Genomic DNA, 19,261 nt, shown 5'->3' on the forward strand with positions numbered 1-19,261 from the left:
TTTTTACAGGATCACCACTGAGAGCATCCTGACCAGTTGCATCCCCATCTGGTATCTGACCACAAGTCCCTAACAAAGATTGCAGGAACTGCTGAAGGATCACAGGGGTCTCTCTTCCATCCATCAGAGATATTTATCAGCAGATTGCGTATGCAGGGCCCTTAGCATTGTCAGTGATCCCTCTCACCCGTTCAACAGTTTCTTTGACCCACTACCTTTAGACAAGAGATGCCATAGCATTAGAACAAGAACTGTTAGGATGGGAAACAGCTTCTTCACCCCAGGTTGTAAGACTACTGAACTCCCTGACAGCAGGTTCATCATATACGAAGCACCAGTAGTGTTATACTGTTCACCTTTCAACGTCATAAATACACCTTATTATTAATTTATTTGTGGTAATATTACTTTATGTGTTGTGTGTGTAAGTTATATGTACTGTGTTGTGTACCTTGGTCTGGAGGAACATTGTTCTGTTTGGCAGTGTTCATGTGTAACATTGAATGACAATAAACTGAACCTGCAGCTGATCTTGTGTTGCCATATTGGTGGATCCAAATTCCTGATTAGAGTTCCTTGATAGCACGCCAATTTGTAATAGTGAGTTTAAAAGTTCACCAGTCTAATATGCAGTCTAATCAATATCTATCACAATGTCAATAGAGTTGTATCATACAGGTTGTCTGGGAAACTTTGTAAGAAGATCTTTATTCATCACATTTTGGTGCTAAAACTGCTCTATGATGCCACCACTGGTAATTCAAATAATGTTGCATGATGTTTGGAAAAAGACTGTGCATTAGATCATGACCCAAGTTTCAATGAAATCATCTCCATTGAAGCTTCAGGTTTAATTCCCTTATTTCCTAATTTGAGTAAGTTCAACGCATTCTCACATTTGGATCACATGTCAAATGTGCTTGGATATTCAAATGTTTTCATTAAATGTTTTCCCAAATATACCTCCTGTACCTAATAAAGTAGCCACTGAGTGTATGTTCGTGGTCTTTTGCTGCTGTAGCCCGTTCACTTCAAGGTTCGACATCTTGTGCATTCATAGATGCTCTCCTGCACACCACCATGGTGATGCGTGGTTATTTGAGTACTGTCACCTTTAATCAGTCATTCTTCCCTGACCTCGCTTGTTAACAAGGCCTTTTCGCCCATAGAACTACTGCTGAGTGGATTTTTTTGTTTTTTGCACCTTCCTCTGTAGACTGCTGTGCATCGGGAGATCAACATTTTTTGAAGTACTCAAATCACCCTGTCTGTCACTTAGATCACATTTCTTCCTCTTTCTGATGTTTGGTCTGAACAACAACTGAACCTCTTGACCATGTCTGCATGCTTTTATGCTTTGAGTTGCTGATACATGATTGGCTGATTAGATATTTGCATTAACGAGCAGGTGTACGGGTGTACCTAATAAAGTGACCACTGAGTGTGTGAAGCTTTAATATGGGTTTTCGATTCATCTTCTTTTGTACCTTATGGAATTAATGGTAGTATTTTATGAGTATTTCCAGCTAGTCTCAAAGTAGTTACTTCCCATTGACTTATTATCTTACTACCTTTGATCTAGTGCTCCAGTGGCTGATTTGTGAGTCGGTACATTCATCACAAACGCTAAGTTTATACCCTTTTAGAAATGTTTTACTTTGCAGTTTCCTGACCTGTTGGAGTTGCCATATTTATCACATTTAAAGGGAGTTTATAAACCAAATTTTCAATTTTTTTCAAGTGTTGAAGAAATGCCTGATGATGCCACACCAGGCCAGTTAGCAAAAAGTAGATTAATAAGAAGAGTTTTGGAGCACTCAAAAAAATTGCCCATCAGTCTCTGTAATGATATCTGAAGCACTTATTTGTTTTCTTACCAAACTTGCTCCTTTCTCCTGAATATTTTCATTCAATTAAGTTGTAACTTGTCTCCTGCAGAAATTTTCATTTTCGCTTTGTGTTTATAGACCAGAAGTACTTGGGTCATGCTCACCCAAATAGTTATTACTTCAAAAATAGATCTGAAAACAATCATCAATTTCCCATGGGGAATGCTAAAATTAGGCCATCTTAGGGCAATAGGTGGCCTGCTGTTCAGCTTTTAGAAACACTGAGGCTGTGATGCATACTTTTATGCAGTGCATACATGCAGAATTTTAGATCTCTATGTTATGTCATTACTATGCTATACACAGGACACACAGGCATTTATCTTATTACATTTTAAGAGTTAGAGGGTAACCAATGAAAAAGTGGGACCCCTTAGGGACCAAAAATGCAATGTGTGTGTGGAGCCAGCGGATGTAGTTTCCAAGATATTTGACAAGGTACTCCATGGTAAGCTGATCCATAAGATTAAGATGCCTGGGATTTATGGTAATTTGGTAGTTTGGATTCAGAATTGGCTTGGCTATAGAAGACAAAAGGGTAGAAGTGGAAGGGTATTATCCTGTCCGAAGGTCTGTGACCAGTGGTGTTCTGCAGGGGTTGGTACTGGGACCTCCATTGTTTGTGATACATATAAATGACTTGGATGGAAGCGTAGGTGGGTGGATTAGCAGCTTTGCTGATGGCTCAAACACTGGTGATGTCCTGAACAGTGTAGAGAGTTGTCAAACAATACAGCAGAATACAGATCAGTTACAGATATGGACAGAGAAATTGCAAATGAAATTTAATCACAGCAATTGTGAGCTGTGGCACTTTGGGAAGTCAAATGTAAAGGGAATGTATAAACATTATGCAAGTATATAAATGGTTAAAAAAAAGGTGAATGGTATGCTTGCCTTAATTGGTTGGGGTATTGAGCGTAAGAGAAAGGAAGTCATGTTCCAGTTACATAGGTCACACTTGGAGTATTGTGTGTAGTTCTGGTCACCCCATTGTAGAAAGACGATAAGACATAGGAGAAAGAATTGGGCCATTAAGCCCATTGAGTATGCTCTGCTTTCAATCACTGCTGATTTACTTTCCCTCTCCCCATAACCTTTGATGCATTTACTAATCAAGAACCCATCAACCTCCGTTTTAAATATAACCAAGGGAAGGATGTCGAGGCTTTGGAGAGGGTGCAGAGGAGGTTCAGTAGGATCTATCATCAGGTTAGGTGAGGTCTGAAATTAATGCTATTATCTGCATTCTCTAAGGAAAAAGAATTGAAGATTTCATTAAGGCAGGGAAATTTAAGTGCACATTAAGATTAAAAAGCAAGAGGCATAAAGGTGAATTGTTCCCCAGGGCCTAATGAGACCTATCCCGGGCTGGTGTGGGATGCAAGAGGAGATTGGTGTGCCCGAAGCATATTTTTAATCCTTCACTGACTATTGGTGACTGGAAGATAGCAAAATGTAATGGAAAAATATTCAGAACTGCAAGATCAATCTTGGAATGACAGGGTCTGATCAGGAATTATGAAAAAGAGAGAAGATTGCTGACACTGGAAGCATCGGTAATTGCTTTCATCCCCCGCAGGTGCTGCTTGACCTGCTAAGTTCTTCCAGCCAATTGCTTATCTGTCAGGAATAGATAACACAGATTGGTTGGTGGGAGATCGTGTCTAAATAATTTAATTACGTTTTTTGAAGAAATAACTGAATACAGCGGGTTCCAATTTATTATGTCATTGATTAACTGAGGCAGCTGCTTACTTGGGACAATATGTTGCTTAATTGGGGCAGGAGACTGTTGCCGAACAATTTATAACTAGCATCAGTCACATGCTCGTCAAGTGGCCATGAGACACCATATTGTGCTTAGAGCGAACAGTTTTAAATATCGTCACTTACACGTTTGTGTTAAAAAGCTGTGATTTTTGTCATTGGTTGTTGCTGAATAATAAACAGTAAGACAAGTCAGAAATGTTTTGCTCACTGCAGTTTCAAGAATTCAGGCTTGGAGATTCCAGAAACAGCTGAGAGTGAAAATGAAACATTTCACTACTACAACAAGTTAAGAACTATGAAGAATTTGATGGTATCAGCAATCATCTTAAACATTACAATGAAAATGAAGATTTGGAGGATGCACTTGTGAAAGCACTGTTTCAAGGCAGTCCACTCTCTGCACTGATTTTGTTCATTTACAGACAATCAAAAGAACATGGAATGTATTCCTCTGTTGATAACTATTAGGAATTAATACACGGTTTTATAGTACTATGGTATTGGTATTGTTTAATTTATTCTGTATTTCATTTAAATACATAATTGTTACTCAGTTAAATAGTAGTTTGTCTATTTTATACCTTTTTAGCTATTTCCATGAAACTTAAGCTAATTGGGCCAAAGTGTACTGGTGCCATGGAGCCCAATTAATCAGAATCCACTGTATATTGACAAGGACAATTTATGAAGGTTATGTGGACTTTAGTAAACCCATATGGAACACTGGCGCAGTACCCATGGAATCAAAGATCACCTGGCAAATTAGATCCAAAACTGGTTAGGAGGCACAGTAATGGTGGTGTGTTGTTTTTGTGATCAGTGGTGTAGCGCAGGGATCATTACTGGGACCCTGACTATTTACTATATATATATATCAGCAAACTCAATATGAATGTAAGACATATGATTAAGTTTGCAGATGACATGAAAATTAGTGGTGCTGTTGAGAGCAAGGAGGGTAGACAGGCTACAGAATGATATTGATTGTTGTGACAAGGTTGCGGAGGAGATTTATCAGGATGTTGCTTGGGACGGACTGTTTCGGTTATGAGGAAAGACCAGAGAGGTTGGGTTTGTTTTCCTCAGAGCAGAGGACGCGGGGAAGGAGAGGTAGAGGGCAGGATCCTGATAGAGGGGTATGGAGATTGTAGATAGTAAGAAATCTTTCCCCATAGTAGAAGTGTTGATTAGGTTTAAGATGAAGAGTTAGAAGTTTAGAGGGGATCTGCAGGAAATCCTTTTCCCAGAGCTGTTTGGAATCTGGAGTGCACTGCCGGAGGGGTGGTGGAAGTGGGAGACTCTCACAGCTTCAGAAACACATGGACAACACAGAAGGCTACAGACAAGTGCTTGTAAAAGGGATTAGTACCTAATGGCTGATATAGACAAGCTGGGTCAAAGGGTCTGCTGCTGTTGTACAACTCAGTGAAAAGGGATGGGCATTGATGGACAGGGAGGTTCTCTTTGGGACATTGAGGGGGAGTGAGTACTGAGGGATAGCCTTTGATGGAAGATTGGAAGAATGAGGGACGAATGTGAAGTAAGGAGTGGAGATGATGGAAAGTAAGAGGAGGGTGGAGAATGAGGGATGGATCAAAGGGGAGAGTGGCAGATGGAGCATGATAGATGAATTGGGGTGGATTATGGTGGACAGCGAGAAAGGGGTGGTGGAGAAGGAGAGGGAAAGTAAGTGATAGATTGTGGTAGAGAGTGGGGGTGTGAGTGGATTGGGATAGATGATGGGGGACAGTGAGGAATGTATCAGGATGGACAGTGATGCTGCTGGTGGAAGGTGTATTTGGCTGAAGGAATGGATTTTCACCAGCTCAAATTCCTTGCCAATTCTGAACACATTACAGTGATCTGGCAATTATTTGAAGATGTAAGCTGTGCTGAGAGCTGCCTGTGAACAGCCTGAGAGAATTTGATCACAGTGCATCATTCTGTATTTGTTACATCGGCTAATTCTTGGGTCAGATCAATAGTAAATAGTTCTGGCTGGTGCTAGCACAAGTTCTGATAGAGACAAGATTCGGTGTTAGCGGATTAGAATTGGCACGGTTTCCTCCTGTTTCTCTACCTTCAGAAAGAAAAATGGTGAATTTTCTAAGGTTCCCTGTCTTGAGTTTGTGTAATCACACCATTTGATTACAACTCCAGTGCTTGATCACATCATCTGAAAGTGTCGATCAGAATAAGTAACTTTCCCCATCTCGCAACATGGGACTGATCAGGACCTGACACAACCTTAAAGCAGAGGAAAGAGCTGCTGTGTGACGCACTCTGATATTCCCAAGAGCAAGGTGGTCCTGGACCTTCTGCTAGACCCACAATCCAAGGGTATATTTGGAATATCACAGGCGATGTTTTCTAACAGATGGGAATTTATGTTGGACTTTAAGACATTCAGTCTTCTTATCATTTCTATTCTCAGGTAATGTTTACACTATGTTTTTAATTTTTTGTGCATCAAGGAAAAGGAGCCTGTATTTTGATTTTTATATCAGGTATCTGCTTTGTGTTCCGACATCTGCCTTGTCCTTGTCAAACATACTCCCTTGTTTTCACGCTCGTGTTTCTCATTTTAATAATCTGCCTTGGAACAAACAACCCTGCTGCCTTAATGCTGTGAAATGTATATTGTGAAGCTTTCACTGAGTGTGTGTGTGTGTGTGTGTGTGTGTGTGTGTGTGAGAGAGAGAGAGGGAGAGGGATGTAATTATAAGAGTCCACATCTAGTGTCTGACCTGTAGTGAATGGGTGTTTTGATGAATGTGCTTGTTTGTGATTTTGTAATAATGCACCAGTTATGTGTCTGTGCGTGCCTCTGATTCATTTCCTGTATCTTTCTGTATGAGTGTGTGATCTTAGTGAGTAAGGTATTTTTACATTAACATAGAAATGAGGATATCTCTGTTCCATCCAGCCAGTCCTGGTGTCTTCTGGTAGAGAAGGTGGGAGTCTCTTCACAGGTGCTGATCACAGTGGACAGAGGGCAGTTCAGACACAACATTACTCCTATTGAATTGATTCTGGGACGTGGAACTGATCTAGTTTTGCAGGTTCCTTTCTGAGGAAAAAAAGTGTTTGAAGTTGTAGACCTCAGACCCAGCACCAATTCTCTGGTCTACGGAGCAGCCGAGATCTCTGCTCTCCTAAATGTTTCAGAGAGCTGGACAACCTACAACAAGCACCACCAACACTGTCTCTGTAAAGTCCACACAATTCACCAGCTAGAGAAGTGAACTACTGCAGGGGTCTCTCACAAACCACATCCCGAGCAATCCAGTCATTTCAAAACCCGTCACAGGAGGCGATTAGCAGGAAGACGGGGAAAGATTCAAATATGTCCACCTTGAAGGCATACAGCATCTTCACTGACTTCTGTGCATGTGTGTGGTTGTGTAAGTCTGTATGGGTGTACGAGTCTGTGCAGCTGTATGTGTATGTATGTGAGCTCGTGTGTGTGCACACAAGACAGACAGCCTCTGTATGTCCGTGATTGTATATGTGAATATATATGTCTTGGTCACAAGAGTCAAAACTTAAGAACAGCACAGAAACAGGACCAGGCCCTTCAACACACTATGTCTGAACTGAACATGATGCTAAATTAAAGTAATCCTTTCTGTGCTTGCTGTTGGTCCATATCCCTCCATTCCCTGCATATTCATATGACTATCTAACTGCCTCTTAATCACCTCTATTATATCTGCCTCCACCATTACCCCTGGCAGCACATTCCAGGCACCCATCAGTCTTTGTAGGGAAAAAAAATTGACCCAGAAATTTCCTTTAAATTTTACCCTTCTCAACTTAAATATTTGTCCTCTAGTATTCAAATATCTACCCTGAAAAAAAGACTCTGACTGTCTACCCTTTCTATACCTTTCATAGTTATATAAACTTCTATCAGGTCTCCCTTTCTTATAGCTTATACCCTCTAATACAGGCAGCATCCTTATAGTTTCTAGCACAGGAGGTAATTTAGCCTGTTGAGTCCATGCTGGCTCTCTGACAGCTTTCTCTGCAGCCCTGCACGATTATTACCCCACAAATTGATCCAGTTCCTTTTTACAATTTTTGATGGTTCCCCTCCCCACAATTATTATCCCACATATTGATCCAGTTTACTTTTGTAATTTTTGGTGGTGTCCCTCCCCAGAATACCTCCCCCCCCAACTTCCAAATCCGTTTAGACAGTAAGTTTCCAGCATTAACACTGGTGGAAAAGTTCTTTCTCACAGTCCCTACCTCCACTGTACCTCTTGCCTGAAGCCCTAAACCAGTGCACCGTCCTTGCACAGTGAGCTGGTGGTCTCCCTTAGTGCAGTGAGCAGATCTATTTCTCTGGTTGTAGGCTAACCCAAGCCCCATACAAGTTCAACACAATGTCCCCTCTCTGTACTCAGTGCCTTCATTTATGAACGCCAAGGTGCCATATACTTTTCAATTGCTCTCTCAGTGTGACCTGCCACATTCAAACATCTACATCCATGAAATCCCAGCCCCAGGCCTCTGTCCCTACACACACTTCACAACTGTGCTGTGTCTATCCACCATTTCCCCATCTCTTTGTTAAACTCAGTATGAAAATGTATGTATGAAACATCTACTCTGTCCCCTTCATCAACCTCTGTTCCTTCATCAAACAATTCAGTGAGTCAAATAGAAAAATATGTTGCTGGCTTCATGTGACATTTGTGCCTGACCATTGTGTGTGTGTGTGTGTAGGGGGGACTCAGTCTATGTGCGAGTGTGTCTGCACACCTGTATGCGTGTGGTGTCTCTTTGCAAGTGTGTAGACATGAGCACCTGCAGTACAGAGTAACTTGTTAGCAGAAGTGATTAGATTAGAATTGATACAAAATTGTGGTCACATCCTTCCCTGCCCTGTCTCAGAACCACATTGCTGACAATATTGGGGCATCATTCTGTAAGCAATGGCTGTTTATTAGAGTTTTCCTGTCCAACAGCACACTCACTGCGCACAGTATTGGTCACTTGTAAACACTTGCTTTCACATACATGCCCACGTTCATACACTTGCACACGAACTCACTCCCAAACACAGTTCCACATGTACACCTTCATATCCACAAGCTTTCATACTGTGTCACACACTATTGCATAACAGTATTCTCATTTACAACTTCTCATGGATACACACATTCTCCTTCACATGTACTGGAAATAACATTAAATAATCTTGAATATATACCTATTCTCCTGCATGCACAGGTATATACATATTTTAACATGCACGTTCACAGTCAGGCTCTCACATGCTTGCACTCACTGGCAACTTCACATGCACATGCACACAAACACGCTTCTCTGATGCACACAGACAGATAAGCATGCCTACACATTCTTATGCAGACTCTCACCCTTGTTATCAAATGTTGCATGGGCTGTAGTTAACTTTAATAAACTAGTCAGGTGCAACTCCAACCTGTATGTCGGAGCACAGGATACTACCTGCTGCTGGGAGGTGGTGACCGCAGCTTCATCTGTACTCACTAATGTTGTGATACCCAAGACATACATGCAATCCAGTCCTGCACCCTTCACATCTCCTTCACACTCCCACTTACCTTGAAATCTGTTGCTCCAAGACGCTCAATGTGAAAATAGAGCTTCTTGCACTACAGTATAGCAATGTCCTTAGGCTGACTATAATTGACTTTCACCCTCTCAAATCCTTGCTTCGCTTGGAGCACGTACCATTCAGGATAAATTCCTCTTAAGGTACCACCAGAATGCCAGACAAAAAATAAATTAATTCATAAGTTTGTTCTAAGAGTATTTCAGTAGGGAGAGTTGATTTGAGATTATTTCATGGGGATATGTTGATTGAAGATATTTCAGAATGTTTATCTCCAGGGACTGCCTTAACATTAGTTTGACATTGTTTCAAGGATTGGTTTGATACTGCTTTCAGGAGTTTGTGAAGATGTGAGATTTATTGAATGTGTGTATAGTTTTGCGATTATTTTGCATAGTGTGGTTTGAAATGTTATCAAGGAGATGTGACAGTCTGATCTTTTTTAACCTAGGCAATGTAATTTATTTGAGATGAGTTTGTGGGGAGTAATTTGAAATTGATAGGTATTGCATTATCTTGGGGAGGTGCTGTGTTTGTGATGCAAATGTTCTTGGTTGTCAGCAGTAGTGTGCAGATTGATCTGGGACCATCTTGTTGGAGTGAAGAGCTTACCGATGATTGTCTGTCTAATTGTCTTTATGTGGATGTGGCTCTGTGTAGGAGCGACGGTAAAGGGGGCGTTTGTTTGCGTGTGTTTGTGTGTGTGTGCCTCACGCTGTAAATAATTCTGCTTGTCTTCTCTCACTGCAGCCCTGATGAAGATTCGTGCCAGAAATTCATCCCTTTTGTTGGTGTAAGTATTTCTGGCTCTGTTGTCAGTCCTATTTGCAGACTTAACTCTGTCCCAGTTATTCTGTGGTACCTGGAAAGGTCTAGTCTCTTCTGCGGGATTCTGTTTCCTCCTGTGAAGATCCTGAGCCCCCTGTCACTCCCATTACCAATGGCCTGGTGTGCCCGTGATGTGCTGCTTGCCTCTGGAAGTACCCTGCGTGCACAGCTGCTCCTGTTAGGGGCAAGAGGCAAAGGTCTAAGGCTGAGTGAAGCAATCGCAATATATGACCAGGAGCTGTAATCTCATTAGACACCATATCTGAACCGTCCCAGGCAGGACAGAACGAGCTGTATGGCTTTCATGTGCTGGCCAGTAATGAACAGGTGTACAGGACCATAGGTTGTTCTCAAGGTGCCTTATAGACTCAGCCCAGTTGGCCTTCTGTGTCCTAATTAGATTTTGGTGAGATAAATGTTGACAGACAGTAGCAGGAGTAGGCCATTCAACACCTCGTGCATATCCCACCATCAGCTGGCCATCTAAATTCCATACCATGTTCCTGCTTTCACCCCACATCTCTCTGACCTCAAGAACGAACTCTAACTCACTGAATATATTTAGTGTTTTGGTGACATCTGCTTTTTGTGGTGGAGAATTCCACAGATTCACCAGTCTCTGGGGGTGAAGACATTTCTCCTCATCTCAGTCTTCTGTGGCTTCCCCCTTATCCTTTAGACTTGGACCCCCAGTCCTGGACTCCTGTATCACCAGGAACGTCCTTCCTGCAATCTAATCTTGTCAGTCCTGTCAGAATAATAATGATAATAAGCTATGAATGAAATTCTAATGCTATGCATCTCACAACTAAACACCATTTACTTAGATAACCAGAATATACTGACAGAGGAACAGAAAGGATGCCTTAAGGGTATGAAAGGATGTAATAATAATGGATTCTGCAATTCTAAATCAAACCCAGGGGAAAAGCAGAAATCTTTCATGTTGTTGACTACCAAAAAGCATTTGATTCTGTGCCACGCTCATGGTTAATAGAAGCTCTTAATATACGTAAATTACACCCAATATTTGTGAAATTCCTTCAACATCGGATGAAGCTTTGGCATACTATAATCTGCTAACAACTAAAAATGAACAACCACCTTTATCAAAATAAACCAAGGCATTTTCCAGGGCGCCTCTCTAAACCCACTGTGATTTTGTCTAGCTTTGAACTCGCTCTGAATTGGATGAAAATAGGATATCAAATCAGAGATAACCAAATGAATTATTCCTGAAGCACCTTCTATATATGGATGACTTATACATTCCTTCATCAGTAATGCTAATGTAATTATTTCAAATAGTAGAACTATTTTCTAAAGATATATGAACTTTGGACAAGATAAGTGCAGAACATTAAGCAAAGAAATATGCAATAGAGCTAGTAGAATATAAACAAAGCAGCAGGATACAATACAGCTGACGGATGAACATGAAACATACAAGTATCTGCGATATCAACAAGCAAAGAAAATAGACCATAGTACGATAAAGGGAAAACTTCAGACAGAATTTACTTCAAGGCTTAAGAAAATCTGTCAAACAGTGCAATGGTAAAAATATAACAAAGGCAATAAATACTTTCACTGTACCCATATGAACATATTCTTTTGGCATAATATCTTAGTCTGAAACGATTCCGGAAAACTTATAAAAATTTAGAATGCACTATGTACATTCAAATGCACTTAGACTAACACTGTGCAGGGCAGAAGGAGGAAGAGGAATAACAGACATAAAATATTTACACAACAGATAAAACTTCAAAGGATATATCTTCCAAGAATCAACAAAAATAGGATTTAGCACTCCATGCGAGCATAAGGAATTCTGATAAGAAGTACACACCACTAAACTTAAATGAAAGCATAGCCCAGAAAAATGAAAAAAATAATCACTACAGAAGAAAAAGTTAACTATTGGAAGAGCATGACCCAACATGGAAGACATCCACATGATCTGAGCAGACTAGATTTTAACAAGAAAGCATTGAATGTCTGGCTCAGAGTTGGAGACCGCTTCCTAAAAAAAGAGGGATTCCTTGTGGCAATACAGGGCCAGGTGGTTAACACAAAAAAAAATCAAAAATACATAATGAAAGACCAACAAATTCAAGAGAATAAATGCAGAAAATGCCAAGAGAAACCAGAAACAGTCCAACACATTACATAATCCTGCAGCAGTTTAACTCAATCTGATTACTTACACAGGCACCATCAAGTGACAAACATAATTCACCAAAATCTTGCTGTAAAGTATAAACTCATAAAAGACAACATACCTTATTATAAACAGAAGCCTGATCCAGTTTTAGAGACAGAGCCCTACAAATTCTACAAATTATATTACAACCAATCAATTATTATAAACAATCCACAATAACTCTCTGAATATAATATTACAGGATAAACAAGCAAGAGTAACTTAATAGATATAACCATTCCAAACACACATAAGATATAGAAATCAATATGTGAAAAACAATAGAAATTTGCTAAATTAAAAGAGGAATTTGAAAGACTTTGGAACATGAACAGGGTATATGTTGTCCCAGTAGCAATATCTACAAATGGTATCATCTCGAAGTCAGTACACAATAGCATTAAACAATTAAACTTACATGACAATATTTATGTAAATCTCCAAACAGCCACAATACTAAACACTACTAGAATAGTATGAAAGTTCCTAGCAATTGAGAAATGAGTGTACTTGGCTTTGGCAAAAATGTGTTACTTAAAAGCAAGGGTGAATTAATAGGTTTTGCACTGGCATTTAGAAATATCAACTGAATCTGCATCCCTTATAGTTTTAGATTTTGAGTTCCACGGTTCAGGAGCATGGGTCAAAAAAACTGACCTGCCAATCATCATTTGTGAGAGGTTGTTTAAACCAGTGGACGAAGACCTGAGGGTTTGAGCAGGTTTATAAAGCAAAAGTGACTCTGTGATGTATTCTGGTCCCAGACCACTGAGATCTTTAAAGACAAGTAACAGAACTTTAAAATCAATTCTAAAAGATACAGGAAGCCAATGCAGAGTAGTTAGAATGTGAATGACACAGGATGCTTCTTCATCCTGGTTTTAGATAAAGGTCTAGCAGGAGCGCTCTAAATGAATTGATGTTTGTCAATAGATTGCTTTGGAAGGCCAGTAAAAAGTGCATTGAGGTAATGTGGTCGATTTGATATAAAGGTGCAAATTAGTTTTTCAACATCATTACATGACAGAAATGGACGCACTTTTTTAATATTTCCCAAGTGTAGGAATGCTGCTCTGGTCACTTTCTTTATGTGGAATTCTTAAAATTCCAATCTGAATCAAGGATAACATCCAGGATTGTTACTAATAATTTTACAAAGGGAGCCAAGTTCCAAAGTTTATCAAGAAGTTTATCTCTTTTGGTTTTCTCACTATGAAGGCGAGCATAGTATTTCCCTTCTTAACCATCTGCTGCACCTGTTTGCTTACCTTCAGTTACTACAACACCAGGACATGCAGGTCTCTTTAGACACACATCACTATTCAGATAACAATCTGCCTTCCCACAAAAGTCTGATAACTGCTGAGGTTAAAGATCTGAAAGTGCTGAAAGGAGTCAGTGGGTCAGGCAGCATCTGTGGTGAGAGAGGTAGAATTAATATTTCAGTTTGAAGACTTGGTGAGAGCTGGGCAAGAGAGATCACCACAGACCTGATGCAGGATTTCAACCCAAAAATGTCGACATCCTTTCCTCCATTAGATGCTGCTCGACCTGCTGAGTTCCTCTAGCAGATTGTTCACGTTCTTCTTCGACATCCTCATCATGTATTTGCTCCCGTTTCCTTACTGACCAGATAACCTTGTTTACAGCTTATCCCTACATTCACCATGGGTTTACCCTTTCAGCGACACCCTCCCTGCAGCGTAATAAGCTTCTTTTGTCTCCTTCTCAGTTCTGATGAAGGGTCTTGGACCTGAAGCATTAACTCCGTTTCTCTCTTCACAGGTGCCACTTGGCTTGCTGAATGTTTCCAGCATTTTTTGTTTTTATTTCAGATTTCCAGCATCTGCAGTTGTTTTGATTGGAGCAGTATCACAGTCATTGATCCTATTAAACAGTAAATCTATTAAGCCTATTGACCACATATATCTGCCCAGTAGCTGTATATATCGCATTAACTGTGTTAACCTCATTAACCATATTAAATCCATCATGTATGTTATATTAATTGAGTGTACTAAACTTATTGACCATATTGAACCTGTTGAATATGTTAAAACTATTGACCCAATTCCATGCAGTGACTATATTAAACCTGTTGATTTACCAATTGCATTAATAACTGGGCAATGTAAGGAGACGAATCTCAAGGTTGTATAATGTATACATACTTTAACTGTACTTTGAACTTTAATGTTGCCTGTAATTCCACAGGTGGTGAAAGTAGGCATTGTGGAACAGTCACTGTCAGCCTCAGGTAGGTACATTCCTTTTCACCATGTAATACTTGCCAGTACTGTACCAAGATGTGAAGAGTCAGACTCAAGCCACAGTTTCCAAGTTCTCAAGCCCCCTGGGTGAATATCCTCCGAGCTGAAGTCTGCAGTTAGTAGTGTCTAGTGCCAGTTTCTTTGTGTACACTGCCTCTTGAAGGCAGGGAGACAGAGCACTATGCAAGAGTTAGATTGAATCAGTGATAGAAGAGTGCCCAGTATTCACTGGAATGTAGGATACTGAAAGTTGACCTTATAGAGGTATATAAAATCATGAGGGGGTATTGACAGGGTGGGGAATCAAGAACTGGAGGTCATAGATTTAAGGAGAGATGGGAGAGATTGAATAGGGACATGAGAGGCAACTTTTTCATCTATAAGGTGGTCAATATATGGAATGAGCTACCAGAGGAACAGCATTTAAAAGACATTTATCTCGGTACACTGATAGAAGAGGTTTCCAGCCTTTATATACGAAGGACCAATACCATTAAGCAAGGGGTTCATGGACCCTGGTTTGGGAAACAGGCCAAATGTGTGGAAATGGGACTAACTTAGATGAGCATTGTGGTCGTCATGGACCATTTGGGACAACGAGCCTGTTTGCACACTGTAGAACTCTGGAGGGTTGTAGGAGGGGGATCTCATGGGTGAAAACAATGTGGGATAAAAGAGAACGTCTGTAGATTCTAGGACATTCAGTAGGTGGGGAAAGTTTCTGTAGTCTGTGGAAAGGGATTCATTGATGGACAGTGTCCATGGGCTGTGGGAGAGGATTCAGTGGGTAGGGAGAGTTGGTGATCAGGGATAGTGTCCATGATCTGCGAGAGGGTGGGGAAAGTCAGTGATGGGCGAGGGAATTCTGAGAGTGGGAAAGTATCTCTGGGTTGTCAGTGAAGGGGAAGGATGTCCGTGATCTGTGGTAGGGGATTTAGAGGGTGGGGAAGTCCATAATGGGGGACTGCAACCATAGGCTATGGAAGAGGTTTCAGTGGCTGGGAAGTGTTGGATGGTATACAGTTGACCCCCAATTTATGTTCTGTTACCCAAATATATTCCGTTAGGGTAACAGAAATTTACCCTTATGGAATTGACAAAAGTCCATCAAACAAGCTGAGATACAGAATAAAATTTTGCCTGCCTGGAATTTATATGCAAATATTTTCAACTATTCATGCATAGACAATGTGCCTTGTGTTAAGGAAGATAGTGATACAAATGGTTTTCTGGGACCTCCACCTCTCTGTAATGTGGACTGTGTATATGTGCCGCTGAGGTTCGCTATGTGTTACTGATTACACAAACTGTTTCTCCAGTTGACTCTGATGATGCCACATTGTGCAACGTTAATATCTTATCTCCAACGCCAGCCACCAACATGACATCGTACTCAAAAGATAGCAATGCCACTCCGCCACCTTCTCCATCTGTCTCGGGTGTGCTGTCCGGACCTTGGTAAGGATGCTCAGAGGCTGGCAGTGTCCAGGGTGCCTGCTGATGGCTCCTGCCCCATTAGTTGGAGCATAAGGACACAAATGGTAAAAAGAAAAGTTGTGGAACAGAAGAGTCTAAGAGTGCACGTACGTAGTTCCCTGACAGTGGTGTTGGGTAGACAGGGTGAAGATGACTTTTGATACACTGATCGCAATCAGTCAGTATATAGAAGTTGGAATGCTGCAGTTGTACAAGAAGATAGTGAGGGCACATTTAGAATATTGTGTTCAGTTACAGTCACAATATTACAGGACAGATGCAACTAATCTGGAAATACTGCAGAAAAAATGTTGCCAGAACTCAAGGGACTGAGTTATGAAATTAATAACTGTTCAGTGTTGGTCACCCTGCCATAGGTGAGGTACCTTTAAAAGGTGGTGCTGGGACTTGAGAGATTGAGTTACAGAGGTTGAGTAGGTAGGGATATCTTTCATTGACATTCCGGTGAATGAGGGGTGATCTTACAGAGATGTATACATTTATGAGGGGGATGGCTAGGGTGAATACATACAGTCTTTCCCCCAGGGTTGGGAAATCATGAACTAAATGGCATAGCTTTAAATTGAGAGGGAAAAGATTTAATAGGCATCTGAAGGGCAACTTTTTCACTCAGACAGTCGTTCGTATATGGAATGAAGAAGTGGTTGAGTGAGATACATTACCAATAAAAGCACTTGAACAGGTACATGGATAGGAGAGCTTTAGAGGGATTTTGGCTAAATGCAGGCAAATGTGACCAACTCAGATGGGAATCTTTGTCAACATCCACCAACTGTGTTGAAGAGCCTGTTACCTTCTCAGTGACAATGATAGTATTTATGATGAGAGAATCACAATACTGCATATTACAGCCCTTTCATAAGTACTGGAGGGAGGGAGAGAAGCAGAGAAAATATCTGTGATAGGGTGAGACTGAGATTGCCCAGGTGACCATCACTGTAAGTACCAGCAACTGGAGACAGATGCAACAGCTTCAGACCCAGGTTTGATCCAAACTTCCAGCATTGTTATGTGGAAATTGCACATTCTACCTGTGACTATATGGGTTCCCCTGGGTGCTTTGATTTCCTCCCATATCCGAACAATGGGTTGCTTTAAATTTCCCCTAGTTCATGGAGTTATGGAATTACACAGCATGGAAACAAGCCCTTTGGTCTAGCTGGCCCATGCTGACCAAGATGTCCAACCAAACTAGTCCCATTTGCCAGCATTTGACCCAGAACCTTTCCAATCCTTGTACCTGTCCACCTCAACCACTTACTCTGGCAGCTCATTCCATAGAGCCACCAGCTTCTTCATGAAGACTTTTCCCCTCCGATCTCTTAAAGCTTTTCCCTCACCTCAAACGTTATGCCTTCCAGTTCTTGATTCCCAACCCTGGGGAAAAGACTAAGCGTATTCACCCTATCCATGCCCTTCACTATTTTATATATAAAATCACCTCTCAGTTTTCTGTACTGCAAGGAATAAACACCTAGTCCGTCCAACTGTCAAGTTCTGGCAATGTGCTCATAAATCTTTTCTGCACACTTCCCAGTGTAATCGTACCTTTCATATAATAGGACGACCAAAACTGAACACAGAAATCCTAATGTGGCCTCAACAACATCCTGTACAAGCAGCTGCAGAACCTGTGTGGAGTTGACAGGAAAGTGAGGAAATCAATGGGTTAGGGTAGGGTTAGCATTAAAAGTGTTCGATGGTGGGCCAAAGTTGTGACACCACAGGAGGAATAAAAGAATATACCAAATCTTAACTCTGCAACGGTATCTGTGTAGAGGGAAATAAAAGCTGTGTCCCTGAAATAGTTAAATAGGATATCAAGTGTCGAGGATTAGAATGTTCACAGACAGAAGACAAGCATCCCTTTCTCATTGGACAACACTAGTTCATACCACACGCAAGCAGGCCCTTCAGTCTATGACATTCATGCCAACCGTTACGCACCCTTTTACACCAATTCCAGCACGGCCTGCAGCCTCTGTGCCCCTTCCTTTTCAAGACAGTAGTAAAGCACCCTTCAAGAAGGGGGATTTCTGGGCAAGCAAGTCTGACGTTCATATGAGAGCCAAGCCATCCCATATCGGGAAACACTTCCACATACTCTTCAGTAGAGCCATGATTCCCTCCTCAAGAGGCTGTGGATCCAACTTGAAATCTGTAGGTAAATCTCTGAAGGATTTGGCATAACAGTTGAAAAAAAGATCCAGGAATGCTGGACCAGGTTTGGCATAAATCTGAAGCTCTCTCTTAAGTATTCCTTCCTGGTCCAGCCAAACTTACCTGTCACAGAGCTCACACTGCACAGGGAGACATGGTCAGGGTGGAACTGGTGCTCGAGTTAACCCAAGTGGTAACTAAGGGAAGTGTGGGTGCACTTATATGTGCAGCTAGACTTGTCTGTGTGAGTGTATGTGTGCATGCATATCTACGTGTGTTTTTGGTGAGATTGAGTGAGATATCATGTTCATGTAGCTAGAATCTAATGGCCCTTCCCTCCTTCCTTGGGCTGCACATGACCAGCTTGACGGGAGCTGGAGGGGAGGTGATGGGACTGCAGGTTGACTACTGGACCACCCAGCTGCCCGAGAAGAAGAGAGAGGGTGAGAAGCGGGACATCGGGAGTAAGAACACTTTGAAGAGCAACTTCCGCTCACTGCAAGTCACCCGGCTACCAAATGGGGGTGAGATGGTACCACCAGCTACTATGCTGATGACTGTGGTGACCAAAGAAAAAAATAAGAAAGGTGAGCAGGTTGGTTGATGCAAAGGCAATAATGGGTGAGACTGTAGGGGAGGCAGTCACAGGGTGGGAAATGAGACAAGTGGTAGGACAAGGGATTGTGTCTTGGGAACTGAAGGTGCAACTTGAGAGCTCAGCCAGTGTGGGAGGCAGGACATGCGGGGCGGGACCAGGAAGTGTGTTCTGGGGAAACATTGGAATAGGGGACTTCGCGGGATATTGGCTCTCCAGTTTTAAGTACTGCATAGACCCTGATGATGGATTGTACCAAGGCCATTGTACTGGATAAGTAAAGGGATCTGTTTCCTGGAGTGGATGGCTGGACAATCGGGTGATCCAGAGTTAAGGTAAAGCACTCTGCTTAGAAAAGGGCACTTCCTCAGGGAAGTATTGATGTGTGGAACGGGCAGTTTGTTAAGGCTGTTGAACACAATCCAACAGGGAATT

At 41.4% G+C, this 19,261-nt stretch overlaps 1 protein-coding gene across 5 annotated transcripts in view; it reads left to right on the forward strand.

Moving 5' to 3' along the window:
• The window catches only part of LOC140191556 (phosphofurin acidic cluster sorting protein 1-like), a 294,121-nt gene that overhangs the window by 265,007 nt on the left and 9,853 nt on the right, over positions 1 to 19,261 (forward strand). For 4 of the 5 annotated variants that reach the window (XM_072249058.1, XM_072249050.1, XM_072249074.1 and 1 more), the window contains 4 exons: positions 10,021 to 10,063; positions 14,519 to 14,561; positions 15,894 to 16,032; positions 18,595 to 18,818. In XM_072249058.1, coding sequence (XP_072105159.1) covers positions 10,021 to 10,063; positions 14,519 to 14,561; positions 15,894 to 16,032; positions 18,595 to 18,818 — 449 coding nt within the window. Of the gene's footprint in view, positions 1 to 3,875; positions 4,161 to 10,020; positions 10,064 to 14,518; positions 14,562 to 15,893; positions 16,033 to 18,594; positions 18,819 to 19,261 lie in introns of those variants that run through there. The other variant, XM_072249084.1, reaches the window with a different exon arrangement.

This window comes from Mobula birostris, chromosome 2, assembly GCF_030028105.1.
Source record: "Mobula birostris isolate sMobBir1 chromosome 2, sMobBir1.hap1, whole genome shotgun sequence".
Classification (NCBI taxonomy): Eukaryota; Metazoa; Chordata; class Chondrichthyes; order Myliobatiformes; family Myliobatidae; genus Mobula; species Mobula birostris.